We start from the raw sequence: 19447 nt of genomic DNA, 5'->3' as shown, positions 1-19447 counted from the left end.
TTTTCTCTATTTATGCCCCTTGAGGGAATATTGCAGTGTAAACCTCAGATCCGCACAATGTGCAGTCATTCTGTGCATGCAGAAATGCTAACGGACTGACTGTAGTCTTGTCCTTGTCAGCGCGGCCTGGAACACGCTTTCCTCTCTCCCTCCTAGAATCCTATGCATATAAATGTAAAGCTTCCCCCCATGTTACCACAGCAGGTCAGAGCCGAGGACTACATCATCTCCATATTTACCCTGCAATGTTTAACAGCAAAGCGACCCAGCCAGTAAACTCAGCTGAAACCATTTGTACAGACCCCTCCTACAGTCATGAATGGACAAAATACCTATGTGCCAGTATGAAAAGGTTTGTGCGGTGCAGGCTATGGCATTAAATGTTTTTGCAGCCGGAGAAGATGTGTGAATGCTTGTCACTGTGCGCCTGTCTTTCTCTGCGGGTCACCGAGACCTGCAGTAAAGCACCCAGTGCAGGGTCGCAGCCTGAGGTCCCAGCTTAGCTTCCGGTGGAGATCAAAGCGGAGAGGTGGACGCAGGGGTCAGCCAAGAGCAGCAGTGACTTGTGTTCTGGGGGGCCTCTGACTGGACTGGGAGGGATTGGACCATTTTTGGATCTCCCATGTGACCATCATTAGTCTTTTATTCTATACACCTGCTGTGGGCTTCTGGCTCGCAATGATTAACCCATTTATGGCTGTACTGTGAGGTAATGAGCTGAAATGTTTAGAACAATTGTAACATACAGAATGTTAGGTATGTGCCTTCGCTGGTAAATAATACATGCACACATCGACAATTTCAGCACATTCCCTGCCCTCTGCAGCATCTGTGGGAATATGTATGCGCCTGTATCTTCTATCTGGTCTGCCTCAAGGGCTGGTTGCGGGCCTTCTGCTGCTGCTGTGTCTTCCCGTAACATTCACGAAGAGACCTCCTGATTCGATCGTGGATTAGTCAGAACATGTAATTGTGAGCTTGTATTATGCTGAGAATCTCCTGTGTGCGGCAATGAATGTAATATCTCCTGCATATAAGATTACATGATATTCTCCTTACTTTCATGACCTCTCTGCTGGAACGGGGAACTTTCCATCTTACAAGCTATGAATGGCAGGGTACTCTGGGACTTGTAGTTCAGTGATGGCTGGAGTGTCACTCTTTGCCTATGCATGGCCTAATGAATTGGGGAATGTGGAGCGTTCTCCATGAAGGAAGATCGAGGACCAGTTCTAAGGAATTGCTGCTAGTTCACACGAGAACAAATAAACAGGATGACTGTGCTTGTACACTGTGGTGGGTTCACTAATATAACCTCATTGTTTCTGTTTGTCATTGCAGATTATAAGCACTCCCCAGAGACTGAGCGCGGGAGCAGATCTTCTCATAGGGAGACAGTTCCCCGCAACCACCACCGCCATGGTCACTCAGAGCCACATCACAGATGCAACCAGCTGGATCCCAGGGTAATTGTCAGCGTTTGGTCACTGTAGGTTAGGCAGCGAGGCCTCGTAATCTCTGTGCCTGGCCTATAAATCCAGGCTACTCTATTGTTAGATGACACACGTTGCGAGATATTGCTGCTTTGCCATCACTCTGCAGAACCACCTTTGGTTTTCCCCCTGTCACCCTCATTCTTTTTATTGTAGTAATGAAACACCTGTTGTTTTTTTGGGCACCATTTTGATATCTGTATGTATATGTTTAAAGATGTGTAGTAATAAATGAATTAATATAAATATCTTTGGGGTTTGTTTAGTAAGATGGGCTGTTGCTATGGGCAACCAATCAGATGCTATCTATTATCTTCTAGAAGGTGATAAATTATTAAGAAGTACAATCTGATCTTTTATATCTAGCTGTACCTCATGTATTCATGGAAGAAATACTTTTTATAAACACTCAAATAAGAAGCATCTGCCTGTTCTCTCCTTCTCTATAGTATTTGATTGTGTGCTTTTTCTTTAATGTAGGGATCGGAAGAGGACGAGAGAATTCATAGAATCTGACTTCTCAGACAGGTAAGTAGTAGGGGGGGGGGGGGGTAGACCTGGTGATAAGTATATGGTGCCCTCTGTTACATAGAGACACAAAGGTCATAGGTCATGTCATGGGATGAGTGGACAGTAGAGCAAGGGATCTGAGGCACAATATAGCGCTCCACAGATAACTTCCCATAGAGAAACATGATTAGACATGTAGTGCATAAGAGACTCCATATCAACAATAGGAAGTATAATCCGCTCGTAGAGGGCCGAATTCGTCCCCTTCCTCGATGTTTGGGGCATGTGCAAACCCAGGGAGCAAACGGACGTTGGCTTCAGTGGGGGTGGACAGGGGGAGCGAGCAGGGGGAGCGCAGGCGTGGCATTGCCTGCTCAGGAAAAATGGCTGAGGTCAGCGCTTGCCCTCTATTCGTCGAGTTCTGACTGACTTTTATTACCAAAGGGGAGAAAAAATAATGACAATTGAATGATTTCTCTCCCCTCGGATGCTTGCGAGGGGATGTGTTTGAGTGAATTTGGCGGGAAGGGGGGTGGGGCGACGCTTACCTGTTCGCTCGGCTTCAAGTAGATGCAGCCTAGCGAACAGGTCTGAATAAGGCCCTTTGTATTTGTCACAGCGTTTCTTGGAACATGCAGAGGTGGATTTAGACCTCATGGGGCCCTGGGCACGATACCGGTTTGTGGCCCTCCTCCCTCAGACGCTCCATAGCACTATATTTTTGCTGCTGATTGAAGGCGGCATTGATAGAGTACCTTGGCGCATGCATAGTCTACTGATAAATGCTCAGTGCGTGAACATCGGCATTGCGTACAAATCTGAATCAGGCTCCAGGTCTGTTGGGAGTAGGGTTAATTCCCGGTGTCACATTTAAATTAAACGGACTGCACACATACAGGGGATGTAACCATTGTGTCCAGATATGTTTAACCTATCAAAGGGACTTTGGGAGTGTGGGTACAGTAAGTCTGTGTGATGTCATGACATCACATGATAGTCCCACCATGCTCCTCTGGGAACGTTTTGAATGACCAGGATGTGTTTGTGGGGTCTTTGGGTAAATGTATGATATGTTCATTGTCCTATGCAATGTGCGGACCATATAATACAAATAACCCACATAAGGAACAGAACATGAAGCCTTGAAAGAAACAACTGATGCTACAAAGCCTCTCTCTTTGAGACCGGTAAATGTTGAGTAGTTTGGGCCAGTTGGTCCCTGGCAGCGTCCCGACTCTCCCACTTCTATTCACTACGTCCGGCTATTCCTAACAAGGAATCTGGAACGAATCCCTGGGGGATGCTTTTAGTGAGCGGATCGCCACTGTGGCAACCACTTGTCAGGAAGTGCTTCTGTTATCTGAGAATCCTTTTGTCTCTGGGCACTGAATTTGCTGCAGCATATAGTTCCACTAAGTATTTGCAGTACATTCTGTGCAGTAGGCCTACAATCAGGCTTAGCCTCTATGTACCCAACTAAATCTATTATTTGATCCAAAATGAAAGTGGTCTGAAAGTACGTGTCGGGCGATTATGATGACTTTACACTTTCAAAGGGTTAATACTTTTATGAGCTGGTGCAAAGTTTAGCGCAGTTCGGTAGTGTGGACACGGCTTGCGTGTTTTCATGCTGCGCGTTCTGTGAGAAGCGGGAAATTGCACTCGCTTAGGTAGTTAACTATCAATAGTCATAGGCATGCGCAGCATGTTTTATTAGTGGGTGCGCCGTCAAAGGGGTGTGTCTAGCAGCACCTATTGGTCATGTCTAACACCGACCATTGGGTGTGTCTAATATCGCCAATCAGGCGTGTCTACCATCATCTATTGGCACTCGCTACAATATAAAACTTCTCTCAGCCACACCATAATCTCCTGCCTATTTCAGTTTTAGTCTTCTGCAAAAAAAGTCAAAAACATACATGGATGTCGCGAGTATGTAGTGATATGACAATGGTCTACTACAATTAATAAAACACACATGCAAGCTCTGATTGGCTCACAAGCCGGTGCCACATTTCAAATGGCCAAAGGCCGCCAGAGGCCTTGTAGCTGAAGCGTTGAGGTGTTCATTAGGGTGTACACAGCATTAGAGTGTGCCTGTGCACACCTACCACTCAATGTACGCACACCTATGTCAATAGCGAGTAATCTATGTAAGCCGTTATGTTTACTAAGCTCTCAGCCAGTGTATGATATCACTACTCGGTGTGCTGGTAACAGCTAATGCTAGTTTTCTGACATCCGCAGTAAGAGAAGCAAAAGAGGAGAGAAAAGTGGGAAGGGGCTGCGGCATTTCTCTATGAAGGTCTGTGAGAAGGTTCAGACCAAAGGGACCACGTCCTATAATGAGGTGGCTGATGAACTGGTTGCGGAATTCACCAACTCGGCGGGTCACATGGCCTCCGACTCCGTAAGTGACCTTTTACCTTCTTTCCTTTTGTTCTTTTGTGTGTTTTATCTCTTGGTGGGTGACCCCCAGGTAACTAACCTGTGCTGGTGCTTCTTAATATCCACAGACGTGGTCTTTGTGCATGCTGAATATCTTATCCTTGGGCGACACATATTAGTTCGACCACTGAATGTCGACATGGCTTAGGTCATGAAATATGTCAACTCGGCTAAGATACACAGGATTGGAAGGTCGACACATGCATTAGGTCAACATTCCAAAGATCGACATGAGTTTTTCATAACATTTTGGCCCAAATGTCGACATAGTCAACATGGAAACCGTAAAAAGTGTACCGAGTCCCCTCTCATGGCTTGCAGTGCTCGCCATGCTTCTATTTTCCCACCATGCCCTAGTGGATGGTAGAGCATGAAATACCCCCTGTCTGCACATGTCGGTTCAAATTTAGGGCGGGATGTTATAACATCCGCGGCCCCCCTTCGCCGGACATCGCATTTTTAATAACGGCATATGCTGTAACATATGCCGTTATTAACGCAAGGGACAGCTCTTGCGGTAAGAGCTGTCCCTTGCGATGCGGTGCCGGTGCTGGACTTCCGGGTCTGTGACCCGGGAGTCCATCTGCGCATGCGCAGACCCCGGCGCCGGCCGCAGGGCACGCTGGGAGGGATCCGTGACGGATCCCTCAAACAGCGCTGCGGTAAGAAGCCCATAGGCTTCTGCAGGGATTCGCCAGATTTAGCTGGCGATTCCCTCCGCAGCGCTGACACTGCGGAGGCACAATATAGCATATAGAGATGCGGTAGAAACCCCGAAAACGGGGTTTTTACCGCATCTCTGCTATATAGAATCTCGCCCTTAGAGAAAAAAAACCCTCATGTCAACCTTTTGACTGTCGACCTTGTCATTGTCGACCTATTGCTTGTGTCGACCTTCCAACCCTGTTGACCTAATTCATGAAGCGATATTGACCTTCAGTGGTTGACCTCATGACCATATACACATATCCTGTAAATAACCAATGAAATTCACTGGTTTTGTTTGTAAACATAAAAAAGTAAGAGAAGTAACCCATAGCAACAAGTTGACTTCTAGATTTATAGTCTAGAACAGGGGTGGCCAACCGGTCAGAGGTAATGAGCCGAAAAATATCGGTAGTCAAGCTAAAGAGCCGACATCATGCACGCGCCAAAGGCACATGCGCCAAAAAAAGGGGCGTAGTCTGTTTTGACCCCTTGGGTGGGTGTGATACAAATATGCCTCCAATAGTGCAGTGCCATATATACATATGCCCCCAATAGTGCCAGATACACATATGCCCCCCACAGTGCCAGGTATGCACCACATTGTGCCGGGTATGCCCCCACAGTGCCAAAAAGCTGGTATGCCCCCACAGTGCCAAAAAGCTGGTATGCCCCCACAGTGCCACAAACTGCTATGCCCCCACAGTGCCACAAACTGCTATGCCCCCACAGTGCAACAATATGCTATGCCCCCACAGTGCCACAATCTGCTATGCCCCCACAGTGCAAAATTCCCAGCAGCAGCACTTTCCGTTGTTGCTGCTGCTGCCAGGCGGGGAGAGGACAGTCTGGTGTCCCCCTGCAGTCCTCCTGTCATGTCACCGATGGGAGGAGAGCACAGCACACCGCGCGTCTCCTTCCCCCTCACTTCCCTGTGACTGGGCCGCCCACCAATCAAAGCTCGCTGGCCGGCTCCTGATTGGCTGCTGGCCCACGAGCTCTGATTGGCCGACGGCCCAGTCACAAGGATGCACAGTAAGGGTTAGGAGAGATGCACGATGCGCGCTCTCCTCCCCTCAGAAGGAGAAGGGATTCAGGGAACCGGCAGCAGGGGGGACTGGGACAGACGGTGGGCGGCGGGCAGCAGTGGGAGCAGGAGCCGCACTTTACAAGGGGGAGAGCCGCATGAGGCTCAAGAGCCACAGGTTGGCCACCACTGGTCTAGAACATGGCAAGCCAACTCCAGTCCTCGACAGCTACCAACAGTTAACGTTTTCTCTGTCTCCTTACAGAATCATAAGTGAAGTAATTAGCTCGACCTGTGGATCCATTATAATGTGTCAGTCAGTAATGATTGCACCTGTGCCCCAACCAGGTGATCTAAAAAACGTGAACTGTTGGTAGTTCTCGAGGACTGGAGTTGGTTACCACTGATCTAGACCAAAGATTGATTCTGGGAAGCCTCTTGTTACTTGCAGACAAGTCGCCTCTATGGGAGAGTGGTGTTAATCTGCGTGATGTGTAAATGTTTTTGCAAGGGTAATTTATTTTGGCTACAATAGAGCACTCTCAGCCAATCAGAAGCCGGATATTCATTTGACGTTATTTTAAAGATGTAATAGCCGCCGCTGCCCGCCCGCCGAGTGACAGCATGAGGATTATCACCGCCGCCCGCCCCACTGTCACTGGCATCCCCCGCGGCACCCAGAGATGCTGCTGCCAGCCCCCACTACCGCCGTTGCCCCCCCCCCCCCGACCCACACTGCTCCTCACCGCCCGGCAGCTCCCTGGTTTATTTTATATGTGATAAATCGCATGTAAAAAATGGCACATCAAGTGCCAAATTGTATGTGAGCCTCCCGGGGAGCTGCCGGGCGGCTCGCAGGAGAATTGGGTCCGACTTGTCCCTAGGACAAGTCGGCCTAATGTATGGGGGCCTTTAGAAAGCACCAGCCAATCAGCTCCTAACTGTTATCTTACTGGCTGTGTTTGAAAAATAACAGGAGCTGATTAGTTGGTACTTCTTCTGTGTCCAATCATTGATAAATCTGCCCCTTAATCAGATAGTATGTCAGGATGGGAGGGTCAGTTGGTGATATTTATGTTCACTTTGTCTTATCAAATATGCACGTATGTCGCTATGTTAAGGATGATGGCGCAGCAGGTGCTCCTACTTTTATGTATATATTTATTTTCAGGCCTATGATCAGAAGAACATCAGGCGGAGGGTTTATGATGCCCTCAATGTGCTGATGGCCATGAACATCATCTCCAAGGAGAAGAAGGAAATTAAGTGGATTGGCCTACCATCTAATTCCGTCCAGGAGTGTGAGAATTTGGAGGTAGTTCTTGTAGTATTATTATCATCATTTATATGGCGCCACGAGTGTTCCACAGCACCTAACAAATTACACAAACAAATGAGCAAAACAAGAAAACAGGGACTTACATTACAAGACCATTTAGAACATTTCTGCATCCGGGGACATGATGTTGTAATAAGCATCAGAGCTGGTTCTGTTGTAGGGAGTATGGAGTAGAAGATAGTCTAAGTAAGCGAGCAGGAGGGCCCTGCTTGTGAGGGCTTACATTCTGAAGGGGTAGGGCAGGCATACAGGGGTGACACAGATGATGGTGGGAGTATGTAACCATTTAGGATGAGTAATGGTGGGTTTAATGAAGAAGTGGGTCTTCAGAGCCTGTTTACATTTTTGTATAGAGATGAGATTATGATGTAGGGAGCACCACAGCCACAGGCTTGGAGGCAGGAAGTAATCAGTTGGCAGGAGGGGGGGTGGATGCATGTGTGGAGTGATGAGGGCAGGCGGGAGTTAAGGTGCATGTACACGTTACAATTATTGGATCCAATATCGCATCTCATCGCATCTTGGTTTTGCGATGAGTTCAATTACAAAAAGTATGTGCAGTACATACTTTTTGTACTAGATCTCAACACCAAACACTCACAAGGCATGAGAACAGCGCTAAACCATAAAAGGAAGTTAACAAGTGTTTGGTACGAAATTGCAAATTTTACTTTAGCTGAATAAAAGCATATATAAGAACAATCACAATAAACATAATAAAAACATACACTGATTGGCAATAAGTGAATGGGTTTTCTTCACGTCTCAGGATAGTGGACACAGTGTGGAGACGGCCCGATGCGGGGCAATGGGAAGTAGGGGAATGGGGGGGAAAAGGGTAGATCTCAGGTAAGTGCACTTTACCAGTTAATTGGAGAACTTGTTCGATGGTTTCCACTTTTTAGATGGTGCAATCCTCACTATTGAATACGGCACAATGTCAACCGTTGGAGGAAAGGAAGGCTTCCGCATTAACTGGTGTCCTCTTGCTTTGGTGGTCTGAGATGAAGTGTGGAGCTGCTAAAAAATAGAATTACAGCTACTGTCTTAGAGCCTGATTATTCCTTGTGAATTCTTCCTTGCTTTTGTACTAGATCTCATCTCATCGCAAAACCAAGATGCGATGAGATGCAATATTGTATCCAATAATTGTAATGTGTATGGGCACCTTTTAGATCCATATACTACTGAGCATTTTTACCCAGCGTGTATGGCCAGCGACGATGTTCACATTGTTTGCCGGAAAATTGCTCATTGCACACACTGTGAGCGACTTTCATATGGGTGAACGACTTTCCATAGTAGACTCATCGTCCGGCCATACACACCAGCTGGTTTTGAGCTGAAAGCATCTAAATTGGCAAAAAGTAAGCGGCTTTCAGCTCATAATAGACTGCTGTGTATGGGCCCTTAGAGGCGTTGTGCCATCAATAGATATTGCAGGATAGTGGGAAGATAATCAGCTCAGTCTTACTCATGCTGACCAATCAGAGTGCTCATAGCCAGTCACTGTAGGGAAGAAAGCGGAGAGATGGTGCAGGACTACAGGAGGGGCACGTTTTTTCCGGTGAATGGGTTTTTACATTTTTTTCAGGTGAATGGGTGTGGAGGGGCCCCAAATGCATTGTTTTGCCCAGGGCCTACAATACTATTAAGACAGCCCTGCAATTAACCGTCTAAACACGGTGTTCTCAGGCGCCGTAACTACTAATAGGTGTCTGATTGCAGAAATAATTGAATAGCTCTTATAGATGCCCAGCATGGTGTGGGCACCACAATTGTATCACCCTCTTGGTGTGCTAGTACTGGTATTAAGCTTTATACAGATGAACTTTGCTAGTGCCAGTCAGACTTGAAAGCAAGCAAAATACATTGTATGAGCGTGTACTTATTAATTCTTTGTACCGACCTTTACATAGAATGAGCACCCATATTTTGTCTTGTAGTTTATACATTGAAGTTTGTAGATTAAAACCTTAGGTACTTATGTAGTGGCCAGGCACCCACTAAGCAAATAGCGTAGTGGGCGATTCTGTGTAAGAAAATCGCATTGCATAAGTTTTTTGCATGCGATGCGATTTTCCTATGTAATTTATTCACTGCTCTCTGGCCTTGGGCGGTGTGATGAGATCGCATGCGATTTTATTGGGTGCGATGCCATTTAATGTAGTATACACTTGTATGACATCCAATGGGACTTAGGCACCCCCACTATCCACGCCACCCCGAAGCGTGGCGAGGGGCGGCGGAATGTGTCCTCCCGAACTTTTCATACCCCCACTATCCACGTCGGCGTGGAGTTGATTTTATATAGTGTGGCGAGCGCAGCAAGCCACGAGCCTGAAGCATGGCGAGCGGACGCGAATTACGTTACATGTATTTCGCGTCCGCTCGCCACGCTTCGGGCTCGCTGTGCTCGCCACACTATATAAAATCATCTCCACTCCGGCGTGGATAGTGGGGGTATGAAGAGTTCGGGAGGACATGTTCCGCCGCCCATTTCGGGGCTCGCTGCGCTCGTCACGCTTCGGGGTGGCGTGGATAAGGGGGGGGGGGGCGGCCTAAATCCCATTGGATGTCATACAAGTGTATAGTACATTAAATGGCATCGCACCCTATAGAGAGCAGTGAATAAATAACATAGGAAAATCGCATGCAAAAATCGCATGCAAAAATCGCATGCTATGCGATTTCACTACGGTGCCGTATGTATGCAAATTGGGCGCCCGGCTACTACATAAGTACCAAACCTTAACCAGGACATGGGTTTATGATTGTGGTTCATTGTTGCCTATCCTAATGATTCTACCTACATATTATGTGGTCTCAATACAAATAACCTTTGCTGTAGTGACTTCCAAAATGAGTATTTTCATTTTTCATTTCGTTTAATGATATAAGGAATATACCCAACATTTCTTTTTTTTTTTTTTTTCCTTGCTTTTAAAGAATTTGGATTAAAATTTAAAATGAACGTTGGATAAACAAACACTTGTTCCAGTGAGGATGATAATGAAGTAATACAATGTTTTATTTGGATGGAAACTGGAACCTTTTTCTGAATGAATGGAAGTTGAAGGGTGGAAGCCGCGCACGCTCTTGACATACCATAGTGACACTAGATATATACAGACAGCCACCCCAGGACATCATATACATCTCTGAATGTGGTAAACCGCTATGCTGTAGCTCTCTCTGCTGTAAACACTGTTATTTTAAGAGCAGCAGTAAAGCTATATTTAGGTGCATAATGTGTGCACTCGGTGCACTCTTTAGATCAGGATGAACAAATCGGTGCAAGAGGCCAAATCACTCATGCTTCGCTTCAGATTTAAACAGCCATTTGCATATTCAGACTCGGTGCCCCAGTTTACGGATTAGGTTGGACTCTTCCTAGAGCACCGGTCTGCCTGTATGGCTGCCCAGATCCCTTTTCCTATTTGTTATTTTCATATGGTGTGTGTTATGTTTCAGGCCGCACTGAATGTAATCCATGGCAGGGAGATGTACTGAGCCCTGCTCCCTGTACCCAGCTGTGGGGAGCAGCTGACTCAGCAGCTCATTACTAGCGTAGGTCAGCAGAGCATGGCTCCCTGCACAAGCGGGGGTGTTAATATACATGCCTGGGAGGTTCAGCGTTACCTTGTGCTGTCACTACGGCCTGTATTATGTAAGGACACCGCAAACTGCAGGGGTCGTGTTTGCATTGACCGCACAATTTCATTTTTTTTTATTTATTTATTTGAAGTAAATGTATACATTTGTGTCATGGGACCTGTTGTCTGCAGTACTAGGTGATTAAGGGTTTCCTGATAGGTGGGTCCTTTAGGATTTGGAGCATTATGCCTGAAATGTAGGGAAGTGTCATTTCTAATCTGCTGCTGGCATTAACCGTGCCCTTAAATGGCGTTGTAGTGACTGTGAGAGGAAGGACTTGGCAGTCAGGTTTGTGGTTTGATGCAGACTAATTCTGTGTCATTTTGCATTGTACTTGCTTTGGAATCCAGTGTGTGTACAGTATCTGTGAACTTCTACCAAACCCATATACTGTGTCACAAATTGATCAGTCTTGCATATAAAGAATAAAGTATTTAATTATACACTTAGGCTTATTTCACACGCTCCGGCTCCTGCCGGGCGGCGAAATCCCGCACGGCCGAAGGCCGTGCCGCACACAGTTGTTAATGGGCACTATTGTGTCCATTCACACGGGATGGCCACTGCCGGGCCTCCCGGTTGCAGCTGGATCCCGCCCCTGAAAGGGGCGGCTGCCGGGCTGTGGCCAACCCTACCATTCTAAACTACTGTGTGCGGCTTCCTGGCTGTGCGGGTTTTCGCCGCCCGGCAGGAGCCGCAGCGTGTGAAATAGCCCTTAGGCTTACATTTACTAAAGCTTCTAAATTAATTTCAGATTGCATCATAGAAAATGATTGACAGAATCTGATTTGGTTTCTATGGGCAACATCACCACTTTTAATTTGTAGAAGCTTAGTACCACGTTCAGACAGAATACCCCTTAATTCCAGCTTTTACTTGGCATTTGAGTGCTCGATTGTTTTGCAGGTCCTAGAGAAGCAAATTACCGGGTCAAGCATTTCTACCTGGTCATTTGCTGATTAACTCGTGTATTTCTTCTGTGTGAAAGGGTCAACCCGGGTCAAAATTCCAGTGTCTTTGACGCTGGTAAACACCTGGGTTGAAGAACTGGGAATATTAGCTCGGGTTGACCCTTTCACACAAGAAAAGGACCCGTGCTGGATGGCATATTACAGGTAGAAATGTTTGAACCGGTAATTTGCCTTACTGTCTGAAAGGGGTATACGTAATCTAAATTTCTGGCTTCTTTTTGCGGCCTTGTTTTAATAAGGTTCTAGATTATTCCAGACCTACTTGTTGTTATACTTATATCTATAAATGATTCTTAATTGTAAAACTAAATGAAAGAATCTCTAGTTAATAATATTATTTGAACTTTAAACAGCGCACAGCCTGTAAGCTCGTGCTTTGTTCTGTTGTCTCTGATTTATATTTGATGTTGGTTTTCAATAGGACATTGTAGATAGAAATTGTTCTTTGTTAATATACGCATTAGCTTTCTGGCTGCTGATGTAACCCATCAAAGAGATGCAAATAGGAAGCTTGGCTGTGTTCTTACAAGCAATGAGACGCCGGCTAGGACAGTAAAGTGCACCTGTCTATTTACATAAAGTGGAGATGGGCATTAGTGGGCTGAACAAATATACAAAGGGGTTCTAGACCAGGGAGATGGTCGCTAATGAAATAGGTCAACATAAGCATTAGGTTAACAATGGAAAGGTTGTCATGATTTTTTTTTTTTTTTTTTGGGGGGGGGGGGGGGGGGGGGCGACAGTGGCGTCACTAGGATATATGTGCCCCCTGCCAATTTCGGCAGCACCACCGCCCAAGTAAAGTTAAACACCCCCTTACCCCTCCGCATGCCGCCGCATTCAGGGTCCCGGCTCAGTCTCCTCCTGCAGTGCTAATGAAAAATGACCATCACAAAATGGCTTCCCCCTAATAGCAGACAGTTTTTAAGGATGCTAGAGGAATCTGCTGTGTGGGGGGCAGCCATTTTGTGAGGGGCGGTTTTCATTGGCACTGCAGGAGGAGACTGAGCCAGGAGGAGATCTGCGCTGCGGGACCAGGAGGAGATGGAGAGTCCCGGCCACAGACTCATAGTAACCATAGTGCCGCAGACCAGCACCCACAGTTATCCAGCTCCTCCCCGCCAAAGCGGGGTCTGCGGGGCTATAGTTACACCACTGGGGGGGAGCAGACTTGTGCCAACTTTTCTTACCCTACCATCCAATACGGCCTGGTGGGAGATATAATAGTGTGCCAAGTGCTACAAGCCATGCGAGGGGACGCGGTATGTTAAGATGTTTCTGTGACGAAATTTGAGCCCAAAAAAATGGAAAAAAACATCATGTCGACCTTTTTGACCGCCAACCTTCTCGTTGTCGACCTAATGCTTGTGTCGAACTTCCGACCTTGTCGACAGTAGCAATGTTAACCTATTTCAGGTGTCGACATAAGCCCTGACGACCTTCGTTGAGTCCTTGAGTTTAGCTGGTTGCTGTGGTATGGCCTTGAGATGGGCTGTAAAGGATCCTCTGTCTGATTAATGTAACTGAGATGCCTAAAAAGATTTGGGATTCAGGTTTTAGCGAATTGTGATGATCTGATACTAAATTGCTGTTTGGTGATGGATGACATTTTAATTTAATATGTGAAAATTTTCCTGGCTTTGCAGATGGAGAAACAGAGGAGAATAGAAAGGATCAAACAAAAGAGTGCCCAGCTACAGGAGCTGCTGCTGCAGGTAGATCATCTGTTTATTATAATGTGATAATGTCACACGAACCATTTATGACTGTCTGTCTATCACTGCAGAGCTAGGGCAAGCGCACAAAGAGCATGTCATTACAGTATAAATGGACCCGTCTAATCCGATAACATAATCCAAAGAAAATAAATGCCTCTGCACAGGGTTTATGGAAACACAGCGCAAAATATTTCATAAAAGTATCCTTGACCTATGCAGCGCTGGTCATTTCTCTTTTACTTACCCCATCTATTTATATACTTTTAACGGCATTGCATATAAATTCTAAACATCTATTTATTTATCTTGTGTGTATTTTTTCCCCCAATAGTTTTTTTCTTTCAAACTAGAATTAATCATTGATCATTCCGTAGTTCCACTCTGTCATTTGATTACCATGGCAACCACAGTTACATAGCGCACAGTGTATTGAGAAGAGAGGCTTTGGGACACCCCTCTGTGTGTTTTTTTTTTTTTTGTTTTCTCTGCAAAGTTATCCTTCTGCCCTCTCATATCCCCTCTCACCAACATTTCTACTGTCATCTGACCTTTATGAGAACCTGTGTAGCATACTGATTGTGTCTCTGGCAGATATACTTGTTTGGCCTCCTAATAGGTTTTGAAAAAGAGATCATTTTTATGACCATATCAAAGATGAAAAACAAAGGTTCTTTACTAAAGAAAGGAAAATAAATCTATGCCAGATTGCTGCTTTTTAGTGGAATTCATAGAAAGCATGTTAGAAAACAAAATGCTATGAAAATATATTTATAGGAAAGAGTTACAAATGGCCTGTGCATTTTTGAAGTATCTATATTTTTTTTTAAGCGTCCAATTTTTAAGGTAGTGAACTCTGGGCCAAATCAGAAGCGAGGTGACAGATCTAAATCAGTGGACAGTGTAATATCAGAATAGAGCATGTATTAAAACCATGCAACCAGAGCTGATTATTATCAGGGACGTGCAGTCAGGGGAGGCAGGGGAGGCAGTGCCTCCCCTGTCATTAATGATTAATATAATAATACAATTCAAAGAAAATACTTATGACACATATTATGTGTCATAAGTATATGCTTTGTATTATTATAATCATTTTTACTCTTTTTCTTTTTTATTAGATTAGGAGGCATCATGAGCGATGCCTCCCGCTGTCTATATTAAAGCAGCAGACACAGGGGCGGGCAGTGGGCAGGGCTGAGCTCCGGGGCTGTAAAAGCGCATTTAAAAAAGTCATATAGGCGGCACCTATAGCGGTGCCTCGGTGACAGGGACGTGCTTTCTGCCTATATGAAAGCACACCCCTGTCACTGAGACAGATGTGATTGGGCACAGTGGTGTTGTCTCAGTGACAGGGGCGTGCTTTCATATAGGCAGAAAGCACGTCCCTGATGTCCATCACCGTGGCACTGCTATAGGTGGGGTGCCTGCCATGTATAGCACAGTGCCGATTTTAAAGGTGAGCGGCTCGTTCGCTCACCTGTATTGCCGGGGGGAGCGGGCAGAGCTGGGCACGGCTCCCAGCTCCTGCTGTTACTGTATCTGGTCTCCGGCGCACGCTACAGGAAGAGATTCTGCTCCAAGGCTGAGCAGGCAGGCGGCGCGGAGGAGCGACTCCAGACAGCCGAGGTAAGTAAACTTAAGGGGGGACTGGGGGCACATTATAAAAACGGGGAATGGGGCCACACTGCACCGCTAAATCATTTTTCAATATGGGGGGGGGGGGGGGGGGGGCTGCCGTAAAAAGATAAAAAGATGGGGCACAGAAAAGTACGTATTTGTTTATATTAATAAATACCTCCATTCCCCCTGCACATTTCTGTGAAATATATATATATATATATATAGGCACCAGGCCAGGGCCTACAGACACTAGCTGAGGGGGTGACAAGCCGCATCCACTATATATATACACACATACTGTAGGACGTGGCCAGGCACTCCCTCAGCCAGTGTCTATAGGCCCTGGTTCATATATAAATATATATATATATATATATATATATATATATATATATATATATATATATATATATATATATATATATATATATATATATATATATATATATATAATTTTATTTTTTTTCACAGAAATGTACAGGGAATGTGGTGTTATTTATTAATATATATAAACATATATATTAATATTATATATATATATATATATAACTATTTTTCTGTGCCCCATCTGATATTTTTACAGCGAACGCCCCCCCCCCCCCCCCCCCCCATATTGAAAAATGATTGTGCAGGGGGGCCCAGAGCATTTTTTGCACCTGGGCCCATGGTCCGCCAGTTTCGCCACTGGTCCAGGTGCCTGTCCCTGGACGCTTGGGAATCCATGCAGTGCCTGACGCTGAGCCAAACGGTAATGTGTGTCTGGGGGCTGTTTTTTTTTTTTAAAGTGGCACATGTGTTTGTGTGTGTGTTTGTGTTAAGTGACAGACTTGTTTGTGTCGTGACAGAGGTGTGTATCTGTGTATTTGTGTAAAGTGACAGAGGTGTGTGTTTGTGTAAAGTGATAGAGGTGGAGGTGTGTACTGTCTCTGTGTGTTTGTGTAAAATGAGTGTTTTTAAATGAAGTATATTTGCCCAATGTACTAGCCTCAGAGGTTCTTTTAAAAAGTATTGGGCCAATATACTTCATTTAAAATGACACTTATTTTACACAATCACACAGAAACACCTCTGTCACTTTACAAAACACACACCTCTGTCACTTTACACAAATATACAGATACACAACTCTGTCAGAACACAAACACAGACAAGTCTGCCCCTTAAGAGGCTATTACATTTGGCCACATTTTTTTTAAATTAAAAAATGTATGTGGGCAGACGCCATGGCGGCTTGGTGGAGCCAGCGATGGCAAACGCTGGGTACAGGTTGCTTCTTTCAGCGCTGACAGGTAGGAGCTGTTCTGCTTATGCAGGGGGCAGCTACCGTACCTGCCTGTCAGCGCAGGAGCAACCGGTACCCAATGCTCCCCACAGAGCCTGTCGGCGCTGGTTCCACCAAACCAGTGCCTCACCAACCACAAACCTCACCGCACGTCCCTGATTATTATTATACCAGTGTCTTATATAGCGCACACATATTCCGCAGCGCTTTACAGAGAATATTTGAACATTCACATCAGTTCCTGCCCCAGTGGAGCTTACAATCTATATTCCCTACCACATGTACACACACACAGACATTATAGGGTTAATTTTGTTGGAGCCAATTAACCTACAAGTATATATTTGGATTGTGGGAGGAAACCGGAGTACCTGGGAGAATATACAAACTCCGCACAGTTATGGCCATGGTGGAAATAGAACCTATGACCTTAGCATTGAGGTCGAACCATTACACTGTCCGTGCTGCACCAGCGATGATACTTTGCAGCAGAGCACAGTGCCCCCATTAATTTACAATCATTTGATCTGTTTATGGTTATAGGAAAGGATTTATAATTTTATTCCATTGCATTATTCATGACCGAACCAACCGATTTTTCTGCTCAAAGCCCCAGAACATGTATATCTGCACTTTATTGCAAGTTGCCATAGCCAAACCGTTTTTGGTACAGTGCTATGAAATAATCCTATTCTAGTTTGCTAGTAAAACATCCCAAGGGTGTAAATCCTCCTTCCCTGGGCATGGTGCCCCCCGGCTATCAAGTGTAATGTGTGTTCGCATCCTCTTCTGAAATCCGCATCCGATAGCATGCTTTTCATGTGTGTGATGGTTCTCATTTGCATTGGAAACAGATTCCTCTTCACAGCGACCATATTTTAACACTGAGTGTTCTATGTGTATTTGTTAATTTAAGCGTGCATCATGTGAGCTGCTGGTCACAGGGCCACCCTTGCAGTGTATGCAGCAGAGTACAAATAAGGCTTATAACAATGGAAGCATTTGTTAGAGAACAGGGGATGGACGGGGGGAAATTCTATATTGGCCACCCTTTAGTCCAGATTGAAAAGCTTGTTAAAGCTCTGGGACATGAAAGTGATAATATGTTTTATAACCGATATCTCAGATATATAATATTATTTTTATCCAGCTATAATAAAATATGATCTTTTTTCTTTCTTTAGTTAATCTGTGACTATTTGATCAGGCCAAGGTACACCTTAAGGTGGCCATACACACGCTGATTTATCTTCAGTTCTGGCTGGTTGGAACAAAAACATGGTTATGGATGAGAGCAAATGACAGTTGACCATTTGCTTGGAAATGCTGGAAACATGACAAACTGTCACTCATACATAACCATGTTTTTGTTCCAACCAGCCAGATCTGCAGATAAATCTTACTAGTGTATGGGCACCTTTAGGCTGGGAACACGATATCCAGTGACCGCGCAACTGATCTACCCTTATAAGCCCGTTTAGCACGGAGTAAATCAGATTTTACAAAAACCCTCTGATGATGGCTATGAGCGAACAACTGTGTGTGCACACTATACAATGTGGCCAATTTCAATCTGCACTGGGTTATTGGCAGATATGTAGGTAATTCCCTCTGTGGCATCTTACAGTGAAGCCATGTACACTCACGGTGGGATTTGGCCAGGCGATTTTGACTAGATAGTAAATTCACCTAGCAAGTGTTGCACCGTGTGTATACTGCGGGCAATCGCGATGCTCATTCACATTCTCGTCAGGCAGAATAGACCGTACAGGCAAGGCAATTTTGACTAAGCTGTGTATTTGGCCTATGGCCGAATCAGCCTTTCCGAGATCGTCCACGGGCTTTATCCGCGTGTACACCCCTTAAAACACGTGTATGCAACCTACGCTCTTGCCGTATTTTTCAGCGCATTGACCTAACCTTATTGTAAGCTGTACTTGCTGACTGGGACAGGCAAGATCCTCGCGATCCTAACTGGTTGCTGTCGGCCTAAATTGTCGTACAAGTAGAAGTATCCTCCTCTAACAACCTGGACTATGCAGCACACATTTCGGTACTCTTTACCTAGAACGGCGCCCGCGATTGGCATCGCGGGCGTCGGGGGTAAAAAATCGCGGTCATCGTATGCACATAAAAAAACGGGTGCGACGCGATGCCCGCGATTTTCCCATAGGGATCAATGTTAAAAGTCAGATTGGACGCGATTTTAGTGTTAAATGCCTCAATGGCCGCGATTTTTACATAGGAAACAATGTTAAATAGGCCACAGAGCCCAAATAGTCCCCCTGAAGTCTGAAATGGCCCCCACAATTTTTAACGCCACCCCACGATCAACGTGAACCCGAAGCGTGGCGAGCGCAGCGAGCCCGCGAGGGGCGGCGGTACGCGTCCTCCGACCTTTTCATACCCCCACTATCCACGTCGGCGTGGAGTTGAGAATAGAATAGTGTGGCGAGCCCCGCGAGGGGACGCGGATACCTGTGAAGCCCGCGAAGGGACGCATTTACCTGTGAAGGTATCCGCGTCCCCTCGCAGGGCTCGCCACGCTTCGGGCTCGGTGGCTCGCTGCGCTCGCCACACTATTCTATTCTCAACTCCACGCCGACGTGGATAGTGGGGGTATGAAAAGGTCGGAGGACGCGTACCGCCGACCCTCGCGGGCTCGCTGCGCTCGCCA

The 19447-nt window shown here is 45.8% G+C and overlaps 1 protein-coding gene across 5 annotated transcripts in view; it reads left to right on the top strand.

Annotated features, from left to right (window-relative positions):
• Positions 1–19447, top strand: part of TFDP2 (transcription factor Dp-2) — a 76846-nt gene that overhangs the window by 45383 nt on the left and 12016 nt on the right. The window contains exons 1-6 of one of the 5 annotated variants that reach the window (XM_083178363.1): positions 193–352; positions 1342–1466; positions 1974–2021; positions 4251–4413; positions 7355–7498; positions 13797–13865. In XM_083178363.1, coding sequence (XP_083034489.1) covers positions 320–352; positions 1342–1466; positions 1974–2021; positions 4251–4413; positions 7355–7498; positions 13797–13865 — 582 coding nt within the window. In that variant the 5' untranslated portion in view covers positions 193–319. Of the gene's footprint in view, positions 1–192; positions 353–384; positions 710–823; positions 973–1341; positions 1467–1973; positions 2022–4250; positions 4414–7354; positions 7499–13796; positions 13866–19447 lie in introns of those variants that run through there. The other 4 variants (XM_083178365.1, XM_083178368.1, XM_083178367.1 and 1 more) reach the window with 4 other exon arrangements.

The sequence above is a fragment of the Crinia signifera genome, chromosome 3, assembly GCF_055691185.1.
Source record: "Crinia signifera chromosome 3, ASM5569118v1, whole genome shotgun sequence".
NCBI lineage: Eukaryota > Metazoa > Chordata > Amphibia > Anura > Myobatrachidae > Crinia > Crinia signifera.
This window is presented reverse-complemented; position numbering and strand designations above follow the sequence as displayed.